Here is a 13,801-nt window from a genome sequence, read left to right as displayed (position 1 = left end):
GCATATGTAGGTGAATTAATATTACTCAAAATCTCACCAAGACATTTATTTAAAAATCTGTCAAATTGCTTTACAAATTTATAAAAATTGGTGAGTGCGTGTATATAAAATTTTCAAGCTTATTTTTAAAAAGTGCAATTACTGTCCACATGCTCATACTGACTGTTGAAGGTAGTTCAAAGGGGGGAAAAGGAAGCATTGCCTTGTAATGCAGCTTTAATTAATACTGACTTACCCTGGGACTTCATGAAAGCTCCTTTGTTATCACCTATGGTGAAATATTAAAGATCAATAGTCCTTCTTTCTGAATAAAGTATGCAAAATGAGACTTTATTTTTCCAGAATAACTTGATACCATGAAAAACTGCATTCATTTTGCAGATATTACTGATATCTCACATTATTTACTTTAAGAAATTTTATCTTACTTGAAATTCAAAAAGAAACCCACAAGACCTGTTCTAATACATTCACTGAATGCAGATTTAAGTAGGCACATCTATTTTGAGTGTGCCCTTTATTTGTGTACTTTAAAATGATTATACTATAATACATTTGTATTTTTTAACTGGCACCAAAATTAAGATGAAATGATATACATAAAACCAGCAGCCTGTTCTCTAGTAACAGTTGTCAAATGCATACACAAAAAAGCCCTGAGTCAGTATCTTTTTTTTTCTACGAAAGTAATGAAAGAGGATGCTCTGAAGTCATTTCAACTTATGCAATGGTTAAGACTATCCAGTATTTATTTGTTGTGTTTTCATTTTGATTGAAGAGAGTCATAGCTTTTGTCTCCTTAATCCAATTCAGATCATTTTTAATACTCAATATCATTTAAATCCTCATAATATCCTGATGATTGTTGGTTTGTATCTTCCATTTCTATCAGAAAAAGACAATAATTATTTTATCCATTTTTTGTTACATAAAAATAATCTTTCATTCTTATTATTTGAAACTGTAATATAAAATCCTTTTCACAATCAACCTTCTATAGTTGGGGAAATATTACCTGCACATGGTCCTGCCTGAAATTTAACATCATCAATGGCAATATCACTTCTTATTGACACTCCTCGAATGGCTTCAAAAATTATCTGAAAAAGAATGAAGGTTGAATTTAGAAATAGGGTCAAGCTGATAAAACAATGTTGGTCAGAGAAGGTACAGGCTTTATGGTTCTAGAGGCTTTGATAATTCTTGGAGCCGCCTTTAAGGAAAAGAATACAAAATTACAAATTCAAGGCCTGCACTTGCAGTTCCAGCAATCCAGAGCTCTAGCTAAAGCTGGACTGCTGCAAATTCAACCCAGCTTTGACTGTCTTCTGAGTTCCAGGCCAGGGTACACAAAGTAGCGAGACCTTGTCTTCAAACAAAGAAACTAAAACAAAATAGCAAATTCAAAATAGTTTTTTTGCTTGGAATTTGAAGATTTTATGATGAAGTCTGAAGCCCTGACGATTGAGGTTCTTTTCATACGATCTCCCTAGATAATTCACCAGAAATACTTGCCTAAAAGTGCCTTAATAGTGACCCCTTTTCCCTGCCTGTGCTGGTTAGTTTTTATCAACTTGACACAAACTAGAATCACTTGGGAAGAGGGAACCTCAACTGAAAATTTTTCCAGATCAGATTAGCCTGTGGCTACATCTGTGAGGCATTTTCTTAATTACTAGTTGAAGTGAGAAGGCCTAGCTCACCATGGGTGGTACTGTCACTAGCAGGTAGGCCTGGGCTATATAAGAAAGATAGCTGAGCAAGCCAGAGGGAGCAAACCAGTAAGCAACATTTCTTTGTGGTCTCTGCTTCAGTTCCTGCCTCCAGGTTCCTGCCTTGGCTTCCATTGATGATGGGATATAAGTTGAAGCAAACTCTTTCCTCCCCAATTTGCTTTTGGTCATGGTGTTTACCACAGGAACAGAGAAGCAAACCAAAACAGAAACTGGTACCAGGAGGCAAGTGTTGCTGTAATGGACCTGACCATGTTTTAGGCGACAATTGTGGAGGATTTTGGAGCTTTGGACTAGAAAAGTCATTAAGTGTTCAGATCTTAATGAGCTGTTGAACAAAGTTGGAAGATAATGGTGAGAGAAATGTAGACAGTGGAAGCCTAGCTTATAAAGTTTCAGAGGAAATTTTGAGAGCCCCTCAAAAACTTTATTGGGTCATTTGAGTAATATTTTGCATTGACAATCTGTGGTATCTGGTCAGCTGGGGCTAAAGAATTAGTTATGATTAATAAGAGATCAACATCACTGAGATGAAATCTCGTGAGGAGTATTTTCTCAGGGTCATTACACAAAAGCTGTGTTCCAGTGGTGGGTAGGGGACGGTTATACCTCAAGGTGGAAGCCAAATATGGTACTGATTTTGAAGGCATGAAGGGTCATGGAGAGCAGCTGAGATGTGGCACTGTGAAAGGCCATGAGAGGTCAATGGTGAAGGCAAAGTCTCAGTTAAGGTGGAGATCCCAGGATACTGGAGATGCCAGGACTATGGGATGACCATGAAGGACAGCAGCAGGTGTGGAGTACAGGTAGCCAAAGCCTATATGACGAGCTGTGCAGACCACAGATGGCAGAGCCAGAGAAGTATGACTGCCCAAGCCCTTTGGCACACAGTCAAAATCGAGTTAGACCAAGATGGTGGACACTGAACTTTAAAAAATTTTATTTATTATTTTTATTTTATGTGTATGAGTGTACTTTATTGGGTCATTTGAGTAATATTTTGCATTGACAATCTGTGGTATCTGGTCAGCTGGGGCTAAAGAATTAGTTATGATTAATAAGAGATCAACATCACTGAGATGAAATCTCGTGAGGAGTATTTTCTCAGGGTCATTACACAAAAGCTGTGTTCCAGTGGTGGGTAGGGGACGGTTATACCTCAAGGTGGAAGCCAAATATGGTACTGATTTTGAAGGCATGAAGGGTCATGGAGAGCAGCTGAGATGTGGCACTGTGAAAGGCCATGAGAGGTCAATGGTGAAGGCAAAGTCTCAGTTAAGGTGGAGATCCCAGGATACTGGAGATGCCAGGACTATGGGATGACCATGAAGGACAGCAGCAGGTGTGGAGTACAGGTAGCCAAAGCCTATATGACGAGCTGTGCAGACCACAGATGGCAGAGCCAGAGAAGTATGACTGCCCAAGCCCTTTGGCACACAGTCAAAATCGAGTTAGACCAAGATGGTGGACACTGAACTTTAAAAAATTTTATTTATTATTTTTATTTTATGTGTATGAGTGTATTGCCTGCATATATGTAAGTGTACCCATGTTGTACAATGCCTGTGGAGGTCAGAGGAGGGCGTCAGATCCCTTGGAACTGGAGTTAGGGATGGTTTTTAGCCGCCATGTGGGTACTGGGAACCAAACCCAGGTCCTCTGCAAGAGCAACCAGTGCCCTTAACTGCTGAGCTTTCTCTCCAGCCTTGACATGGGACTATTTAAACTTCTGGAGGTTGGTTTTGTTTTGATGTGATTATAAATGTGCCCTGATTTTTCCCTCTTGGAACAAGTATGTATACAACTTAGTTTTTATTTTACAAGAGCCCACAGTTAAAAGACACTAGACTTTTAAGTAATGGAATTATTAAAAGTCTATGGGACTTTTAAAAGTTGGACTATGTTTTATAATGTGATATTAACATAAAATCTCGAGGGTAAGAAATGCAAAAGGCATGGCTTGTAGTGATGTTTGTATGTCAAATTGAAAAAGGGTTAGTTTTTGTCAGCTTGACACAAATTAGAGTCACTTGGGAAGAGGGAAACTCAACTGAAGAATTTCCCAGATCAGATTGGCCTGTGGCCACCTTTGTGGCCGTTATCTTAATTGCTACTTGATGTGGGAGGGTTTAGCCTACTGTGGGCAGTGCTATCCCTAGGCAGGTGGGCCTGGGTTATATAAGAAAGGCAGCTGACAAACCAGAGGAAGAAAGCTTCAGTTCCTGCCTTGAGAGTTCCTGCCAGGACGTTCCTTGATGATGGGCTATATATAAGTTGAAGCAAACTCTTTCCTCCTCAAGTTGCTTTCAGTTATGGTGTTAATCACAGCAACAGAGAAACAAACCAAAACACAGCCCCACTAAAACATTCTACTTCTGGCATCTCCCAGCACCTACAGAGCCTGTGAAAGTAAAAGGTCTAGAATCTTCAATTTATTTGGACGCTCCATGAATCTACCTTTGGTACTGGCATTAAGAGGAAAGGCTTAATAACACTGTATATAAATAAGAACCTGACCAAAAGATAATGGCTCACTTATGTTAAATATCTAGCATCACAGGCAAAGCCTAATGAGATTAGGACTCCCTTTTATGACTTCAGAGTCTTTGAAGAAAATAACTGATCAAATATTCTTGTTCTAGGAAGAACAGATCACCAGCTCTAAGGGTGTCTCAACAATAGTTAATAAGCTACTGAATCCTTCAGAGAGGCCTCATGGGTAATGGAAATTGTCCAGAAGACTATTTGCTCTACTCATTTGATGATCAAAGTACTTCCCATTGAATTAGTTTATGCCCTAAGTCAAATAAAAAGGATAACCCTCAAGATAATTTCATTTAAGCCTCTCAAAATTAGGAATATAAATCAAATAACTCATGTTTATGAAATTCTCTTGAAATTAATGACTCAAGGAAGTTTTAATGATAGACATAGGACAAAATGAAGTTAACAAAATTTTCTAACACATAACCTGAAATGGTTAATTTTAGGTGTGAACCTGACTGGGCTAAGGGATAGCAAGGTGGCAGGTAAAGCATTATTTCTGGGCATGCCCGTGAGTCACTTTCTGGATGAGACTGGCATTTGAAGCAGTGGGCCAAGTAAAGATGGGTGGTCCGTATTCAGTGTGAATGAGGCAGAGGCAATGAGAGTTTTCTCTCCCTTCTGTAATCCATCATTTCTTGATGTTTGGAGTCAGAACTCCAGGCCACTCTGTGGTTTTCAGACTCAGAGACTTATACCAGTCCAGGCTTTCATATCTTCCTGAAGGTTAGACCATTGTTTTCCCTTGTTCTTAAACCCACAAATGTGGACTAAACTGTGCTGCTGAAATCAAACTGCAGATGGCATATCATAAAATTTCTCGACCAATTTCTATAATAAATCCCTACTCTTAATGTTCATCTGTCTGTCCATCTGTCCAGAATTCTGTTCCTCTAGAGAGCTTTGATTAATATACATTCCTAAACAAGAATCCACATAAATGACAAGAAAAGGGGGGTCCCAATGCATCTGGATAGGAGGCTATGTGAGTGCAGTTAAAAAACATTTTGGTTTTCTGAATAGCAACAACAACAACAAAAACTGGTGTTTGGCTTCCAATTATTGTGACAGATAAGTTGTAATAGAATGATATTCTGGATATCTGTGTTTTGGCCAAACTCTTGATTTCATAAATCTGTTTTGAATTTCCTTAATACTTAAGTGACAACCATTTTACAGCACTGTGATTTGTAGATATATAGTAATAACTTACTACTTAAGTGACAACCATTTTACAGCACTGTTGTATTTGTAGATATATAACTCTTCTTTCTCTTAACTTACAAGATTCATTTGGTTTATCTATGTGATTTAAGGCTAACCAAATCTAACCTGTAGCAACTAATGAACAAATATTTATTTATAGAATAAATACAACAATATAGGATTAAATTAAATGTATCCTTAGTTCCAAAACTTCCATCTGAGACATCCAAGCATATTGATTGACAAGGGTGCTGCAGCATAGTTTGAAATTTCAGACAGAAATACTCAACATCTTGCAATACTGTGGGAACTACTAGTCCAAAGTCATTCAAAGTTTCAACATTAGATGGACTTATATTCCTTTTGATGCCATCTTATCTGACATCTTATCATTATATAGCTAGGTTTTAGTAGTTTCTATAAGTAAAAGCAAGTATCATGTAAAAATCTATGCAGAATTTTAAGTGAAGGTGGCATAGCTAAACTGTTTCCAAGTCTTGAGAAGTTGTGCAATACCTAGCAGGTGCATAACATATATATTATATATGCGTATATATAGAATGAATGTTAAGTCATTAAGATATAATTCTTTTTTTTGTCTTTTCTTTTTTTGAGACAGGGTCTCCTTGTAGCCCCAGCTGTCCTGGAGCTCACTATGTAGACCAGGCTGGCCTTGAACTCACAGAGATCCGCCTACCTCTGCCTCCCAAGTGCTGGGATTTAAGGCGTGCGCCACCACACCTGGCCCTAGATATAATTCTTTTTAATAAATGGAACTGGTGGGTATTTCTTTTGGAATAGGAGCACCAAGTCAAAATTATTAAGACTAAAGTAGCTATAAACCAAAACACTGGAGCTGGGTGTGGTGGTGCATGCATGTAATCACAGCACTTGGGAGGCTGAGGCAGGAGGATCATGAATTCAGTCTAGCCTTGGTTTCATCTCAGACTGAGATTCACAGCAAGACCTGTAATCTTCCATTAACCTCTCCTTCCTACTGCTTCCTAGCACAAGCTGCTATTCCTGTGCCAGCACGAGTGCAGTAGTTCCCAGTCTCCTTGCCCTGCTATAGTATACTTTCCAAGGAGTTGCCTGATTTATTCTCAGCATTAATCAGATCATATTACCTTAACACTATCTAACTGCTTACTGCTTTTAGAACAAATTCAGGCTCTTTTCCATGTCCTGAAAGGCCTTTTATAATTATTCCAATACTCTTTTGGTTTTGTCACCTAATTATCTTCATTTCCTTCGTCTCCAACTAGTATTATTTTTAGTGGATAAATCATACTTGCATATCTTTATAAGTTACAATGTGATATTTTGATATATGTTAGTAATACTCAAAGATTAAATCAAACACGCTATTTCTGATCTTTCGATTTTTGTTGGGGAGACATCTGAAATTTACTTGCCTAGCTATTTTAAAATATGCAGTATGATATCATTGACTGTAGTCATCCTACTGAGCAATAGATTTCAAAACTCATTCCTTCTTTGCTATATTTTCATTACCATTATTACTGAAAGGACCCAGACCCAGTCACAAAAACTTATGTTTCCTCTTCCTTTTCCTGGAACCCCTACCAGCCACTAATCTGCTCTGTCTTGGTCAATTGCTTATGCTGGACATTTTATATAAATGGCATTGTACAAAACTTCACCATTTGTGACTGGCTTCTTGCCCTGAGCATAGTGCTGCCAGTTCAATCTGTGGTGTGGGACATATCAGTAGTTCATTCCTTTTAATAGCAGAATGAAATTCCATAGTATAATATGCCACATTTTGTTTATTATTTGATGGATATTTGAGTAGTTTCTACATTTTAGCTATTGTAAATATTGCTACTATAAACATTTATGTGCTTTTTGTGTACATGTTTCCAATTCTCTTGAATATATATTCTCTCTCTCTCTCTCTCTCTCTCTCTCACACACACACACACACACACACATACACACACATATGCAAGTAGAATTGCTGACTCAAATAGTAATTATGTTTGACTTTTTGTGGAATTGTTAAACCACTTATCAAATATTTGACTTGGAAGTACTCTACCCTATTCTTCAGATTATCTTTCCAGTTTCTAAATATTGCTCTTTAAGGCGAAAATGTTGTAATTTAATTCAAATTTTATTTGTTTATATTTATTATTATTGCTGTTAATATTACTATTGGCAGCACTGGGGAATGAACCTAAGGTCTCACATGTGCTAGGCAAGAGCTTTATCATAGAACTACAGTTCTTATCTTTCCTTTTCTGTTTGTTTTTTTTGTTTCAGGGTCTCATGCATCCAAGGCTGGCCTCCAGTTCAGTATGCTGCATAGATTAACCTTGAATTCCTGATCCTCCTGCCTTCACCTCCAAAGTCCTGGGATTACAGGCATGCACCACCATGCCCAGCTTTAAAATTTTATTTTGAAGCACAAATTAATTTTGACAAAGTAAAAAAAAAAAAAAAAGCCCTCACTCATTTAGACCTAAAGCGTTGATATTACATTATATATTTTTGGTTTATAGTTTAACCTTTCTCCCACTAGAATATAAATGCCCCAATGTAAGAACTTCATATGTTCTATTTATTGTAGAAACTTAGGATCTATTATGTACCTGTGGCAAATAAATATTTATTAAAATGATATATTTTTTCCTAGACTAAAAGAACTTGGTCTAGGTACCCGATACAGCTTCTGCCATAGTGCTATGATATCAGTTCTACAATGGTGATATGAATTAAAGACCACTGAAATATGAGAGGAAAAATGTATTTTTTAGAAACAGTGATAATATATATTTTTAAATAATTTGGCACACTAAAGTCTGTAAAACTCCTTCACAAGCACACTCTCTTTAATTTTTTAAGAATTTCATACCTGAGTATTACATTTCCATCCTCCTCGAACCTCCAGCTTTCCACGTCACCCCACTCCCTCTCAATTTTGTGATCTTTATTGTTGCTACACACACACACACACACACACACACACAGTCTGCCGAGTCTTTAGTGTTGCATAAGCGCAATCTCATTTAATGCTTGCTTTTACTCTGCTGAGGTCAGCATGATGGGAATTATTTCCCACTTTTGAAGATGTGTATAAATAATCTCAGAGAGGATAGAATTTCACCAAGGCCACCTGATGATCGTGATCCCAATGGAATGGAGGTGTTTCAGAACTTCTGTAGGGTGTGGACAGTGTAGGACAGAGGTTATGAGTAGATTTTGGAACTAGGCAGATCTGGGTGTGAATTTTCATTTGAACAACTACCAGCTGGGCATTCACTTTTCCCTATCTAGAGCTGGAAGAACTCTGTTCTACTCTTGGCATCATAAGTGCCTAATATGTAACAGATGGCCGATCTATGTATGCATGAGAGTGTGTCTGCATTTTCTCAGACACTAGGATGCAACTTAGTCTCCCTGAAATCATTTAGGATTCCTGAGGTAATCATTAAGTGCAGAAGAGAAAATTCATATCTATTCCATTATCAGTCAAAGGGGGAAATCCAGACTCCCCTTCTAGATTGTGAGCTGAAAATCTCTACAGCTATTCCAAAACCTTTGACTAGAACGCCCCAAGATGCCACCCAAGATGCTTTACTATTCTGTTTTTTAAAAATGCTTCAGGGGCTAGAGAGATGGCCCAGCAGTTAAGAGCACTGACTGCTCTTGCAGAGGACCCGGGTTCGAGTCCCAGAACCCACATGGCAGCTAACAACTGTCTATAATTCCAGTTCCAGGGATTCGATGCCTTCTTCTGCTTTTTTTGTCTGTGTCTTTTTGATACGGCTGACCTGGATTCGCTATGGAGACCAGGCTGGCCTTGAACTCACTGAGATCTGCCTGCCTCTGCCTCCCGAGTGCTGGGATTAAAGGTGTGTGCCGTCACACCCGGCACTATGTGTTCTTCTGACCTCTGTGGGCATTACGTGCAGGCAATACACTCATACACATAAAATGAAAATAATAAAGTATTAAAAAATAATAAACACTTCAAGCTGGATATAGTGGTGCATGCCTATAACCCCAGCACTGGGGATTTAGAGAAAGAGAATTCTGAGTTAAAAACCAGCCTGTGTGACATAGCCAGACTCTCTCTCTCTCTCTCAAAAAAAAAATTCAAATCAAATGACCATCGATCCAGCAAGTGTAGTATCTACAAGGTCCTTTGTCTGACACCTAGCACTTAGTATTGGGTTTTGGCCTGCTCCTCAGAACTTAATCTTAGAGCACTTGTGTATCAGTATCTCTTGGGTACAAACACCTGAATGAATAGGACTCAGCATGTATGGCAGAGTGCATAGGGTTCAGTGAGGGGATAGAGGGAGACATGGATTGGGGAGGGGGTCTGGATTTGAGTGGGAAATGTTGTATGACATTTAAAAAGCTCAATAAAAAGAGTTAAAAATTTGGGGCTAGAAAGATGGCTCAAAGGTTAAGAGCATAGGTGCTCTTGCAGAGGACCTGGGCTCAATTCCCAGTAGCTACATGGCGACTAACAACTGTCCTTAATTCTAGTTCCAGGGAACCCAATGCCCTCTTCTGACCTCCATGGGCATTGCATGACACAGGTGCACTAACATACATGCTGGCAACAATACTCTCATACACATAAAATAAAAATAACAAAGAAAATACTTTTTAAAAAGAGTTAAAAAGTTGATGTAGGTCTGGGATGGGGCTGGACAGATGGATCAGCAGTTAAGAACACTGACTGTTCTTGTAGAAGACCTGGGTTCGAATCTCAGCACCCACATGGCAGCTAACAACTGTCTGTAACTCCAGTTCTAGGGGATCCGACAGTCTCTTCTGTCCTCTGCAGACATGGCACGACACGGGTGCACTTACCTACATGCAGTCAATACACTCACATGCATAAAAAATGTTAATGTAGATTTGGGAGTATAACTCAGCAGTAGAGCATGCGTGAGACAATGGGTTGATCCCTGTACTGAAAAAAGGTGGGGGGAATCAGTGTTTGGGTACCAGTCCCTAAGATTCAGACTCACTTTATTAGAGATTTTCTATTTTTAAGTTGTATCAGAATCACCCAGAAGACTTATTAAAACAAATGTCTGGGGTTCTGGAACGCTCCAGTGTTTCCGATATTAATATTCTGAGATAAAGCCTGAGAATTTGCATTTCAGGTGATCTTGAATTTCAGGTATTTTTGCTACACTGGTACCTGGGCCATGCTTTTAGAACCATTTGATATGCAGTACGAGTGTCCTGAAGTCTAACAAGATTGAGTTACCACTTCTGAATGATGATTGATTATATTATTAATCCACTTTCCTTCTGTTACAGTCATGATCAAAATTTTTCATGGCGCAGTCTCCTAATTTTTACTACATTTCTTGATAGTTTTCAGTGCTGAGTTATTGGGCCCTTCCTGGACAAGAGCACATCTTCCCTCTGTCATTTTTTTTAAATCAATACAGCCCCTTGAGTGGGTTTGTATTATGGCCACTTGAATTATAATATCTTCCCATTTAGATCTGTAGAAAATTAGTTTGGGTAGCAGAGTGATGCAAAAGTTCATTTTTTGATACCTCTTCCCAGGCAGATTGGGGCTTAAATCAGTCAGCCAGTCAGTGGCTAAAGTTGAGTTGGCCCCAGAGGCTTACCATCCAGAAAAAGGATGCAGAGGAAGCTGGAGTTCTGGTTGGAGATTACTCTCACTCCAGAATTCTACAGAGCAATTTCAAGAACAGTAGGGAGTCTGAAGGTTATCTCCCCAGAGCTTTGGCTCATGATAGTTGGGTGAAGTCTGTGACTACCAGAAGGCAGTTGAGGTTCTCTGAGCTAGACTGGTTCTTAGCCCCACCTACTTGAATGACTGAGATAATTTAGGACAGGGATTTCTATAGCATATGGGGAGTTGGAGTGGGAGGGGCAAGATGACTATGAACTGGGGATCAAGAGCCTCAGTTCCTTCCATATCAATGTAGCAATGCATATAGAGGCTCAAAAACCTTACCCTGGACCATACACACTCTTAAGTGGAGACTTAGAACAAAACCCCTTACATGCATGTGGTGATCATGGGCAGTAGAAGCAGCAATCCTGTATTTAGAAGAAAGGGAGACTTTCTTTTGGAAGAAATATACTTGAAATTCATAACACACTAAGACAAAATAGGTACACTTTTGTCCTTGAACTGTAAAAAACAATCAGCTTATGCATGAATGTCCAAAGCTTTAGTTCCCTAATTTCCCATTCACTGGTTAGATTTAATCAATATATAGGCTAATTATATTTGTTCTTAAACTAATCCTGCCTTTATCTCTGACCCTGAAAAAAGACAAAATATTCTCTTTGGTAGGAAGACACAGGAGGCCATAAGAAGCTTATGTGCATTTTTTCCTGCTTGATTCCCATCTCCTTTGGCTTACCTGGTGTTGCCTTGTGCAGGTGTATTCAACCAGAGCCCACAGCCAGGAGATGCTCTGCTCCCCTCTCCTTCTCCATAACAGGGACTCTTTACTGTCTTCTTCCTTTTTTAAATAAACACTCAGCAGGCCAGTTCCTGCGCCATACATATGGTAGAAAAAGGTCAAGCAGTGTTTCCCAGGAACGCCTCTCAGAGGTTGGGACCAGAGATGTGCTTTTTGTCCATATACCATATGGGAAGCCTCTATGTACATGTAGTAGCCTTGAGAGGAAAAGAGGTAAGGTTAAAAAAGATCCAAATAACATTTTCTTTCATAGTATTCCTAGAAACATAGATTCTTTGGCTATAATACTGAGAAAAGGTTTCATAATTCTGCAGAGTATGCATGAGCCAAGAGAAATAGATGTGCTACAAGGATTAGGCCACAAAATGATTTTTCATTTGACGATTTTCAATTCAGCTTAATAGACAGGAGATTAATGTGACACTCATGTCATTGATATGATTGTCATATCTGAATTTATCTCACTAACTCATAGATAATATTGGGAAGCTTCCAAATGGTTTTGTAATTCCTCCAGATTCGTACATTGAAATCCTAAACCCCAAGACTAAGTAAGAGGAGGAAGAGAGAACTGATTAGGTCATGAAGGCAGTTCCTAATGAATGAGATTAGTTCCCTCATCATGGATTCCTGAAACTCAATCATCTCTTCCTCCATGGGAGGAGAGCTCCTGCAGATAGCCCCATCTAAGGAAGAAAACCTTCCCCAGACATTAAATTGGCAGGTGCCTTGATCTTGAACTTCCCACTCTCATGAATTGTGAGAAGCAAGTTTATGTTGTTTATAAGTTATTTAGCCTGTGATCATTTGTCACAGCAGCTCAACTGAACTAAAGCACAGCCTTGTCTCAAATCTTCTTGAGCTCTTTTAGTTGTTCAGGTCCAAAACCTGGGACTCACATAGCACTCTTCCTCTTCTCCACATCCAGGCTGCCAGGAATGCATGGTGGCTCTACCTTCATTCCATTCAGAATCTTGTCACTTCTCCCAATCCTTCCACTGTTAGTGACCTGGTCCAAGCTGCTATCAATTCACTGGTACTGATTTGACAGCTTCCTGGCTAGAGTGTTTGCTCCTACCCTCATCTCCTGCAATCTAACCTCAACAGTGTCTATAGCAGTCTTTGTAAAAGTTGAGTCTCTCTCTCTCTCTCTCTCTCTCTCTCTCTCTCCACATTCATGTGTATCATTATGGGCAAGTTTGTGCTACAGTGCATATGTGCAGTTTAGAAGACAACCTTGGGTGAAAGGCCCTTGCCTTCTGCCTTGTTTGAGACAGTCTCTTTGTTGTTTTCCTGCCACATATATCCTGTTAGCAGGCCTGTGCACTTCCATGGATTCTCTTGTCGCTGCCTTCCATCTCCCCATAGGAGTGTTGGTGTTACAGATGCTGCTGCTACTGCATCGGCTTTTACACAGGTTTTGGGGATCCACACTCAGATCCATGCTTGCTCAACAAGTACTTTTACCCACTGGTCTTATCCCCAGACTTTAAAAGCTAAATCTTACCCTGGTTCTGTCTAAATCTTCTTGGCTCAGCTCAGAGCCAAGGCTGGAGTCCTCAGGATTGCTTCAGGGCACTGACAACCTGCCACCTATCACCTGCCTCTCACTACCTTTCTTGTCACTCATTCAGTGGACGCTATACTGTTCCTGGATATGTCTGCTCAGGGCCTTTGCATGAGCTAACCTTGGCTCTTCTAGAGATAATCTTGGGTCTCACTTTCTTGCCCCCTTTAAGTGTCTGCTACATTTTCTACCGAGCCTATTCAGACTACACTGCCTCAAGTTGCAGTCCCCCCCATCCTCTCCACTGTACTTCTCATCTCTTATACCTTAATTTATTATGTTTTCATAAC

General features: G+C 39.3%; 1 protein-coding gene across 1 annotated transcript in view; it reads right to left on the bottom strand.

Moving 5' to 3' along the window:
• Window positions 1–669: 669 nt before the first annotated feature.
• The window catches only part of Mamdc2 (MAM domain containing 2), a 162,205-nt gene continuing 149,073 nt past the window's right edge, over window positions 670–13,801 (bottom strand). Inside the window, exons 12-14 of the mRNA XM_008842749.3 lie at window positions 11,882–12,141; window positions 1,016–1,100; window positions 670–885 (exon numbers count right to left, since the gene is read on the bottom strand). Coding sequence (XP_008840971.1) covers window positions 821–885; window positions 1,016–1,100; window positions 11,882–12,141 — 410 coding nt within the window. The 3' untranslated portion in view covers window positions 670–820. The remainder of the gene's footprint in view (window positions 886–1,015; window positions 1,101–11,881; window positions 12,142–13,801) is intronic.

Source organism: Nannospalax galili, unplaced genomic scaffold, assembly GCF_000622305.1.
Source record: "Nannospalax galili isolate Female #2095 unplaced genomic scaffold, S.galili_v1.0 scaffold761, whole genome shotgun sequence".
Taxonomy (NCBI): Eukaryota; Metazoa; Chordata; class Mammalia; order Rodentia; family Spalacidae; genus Nannospalax; species Nannospalax galili.
This window is presented reverse-complemented; position numbering and strand designations above follow the sequence as displayed.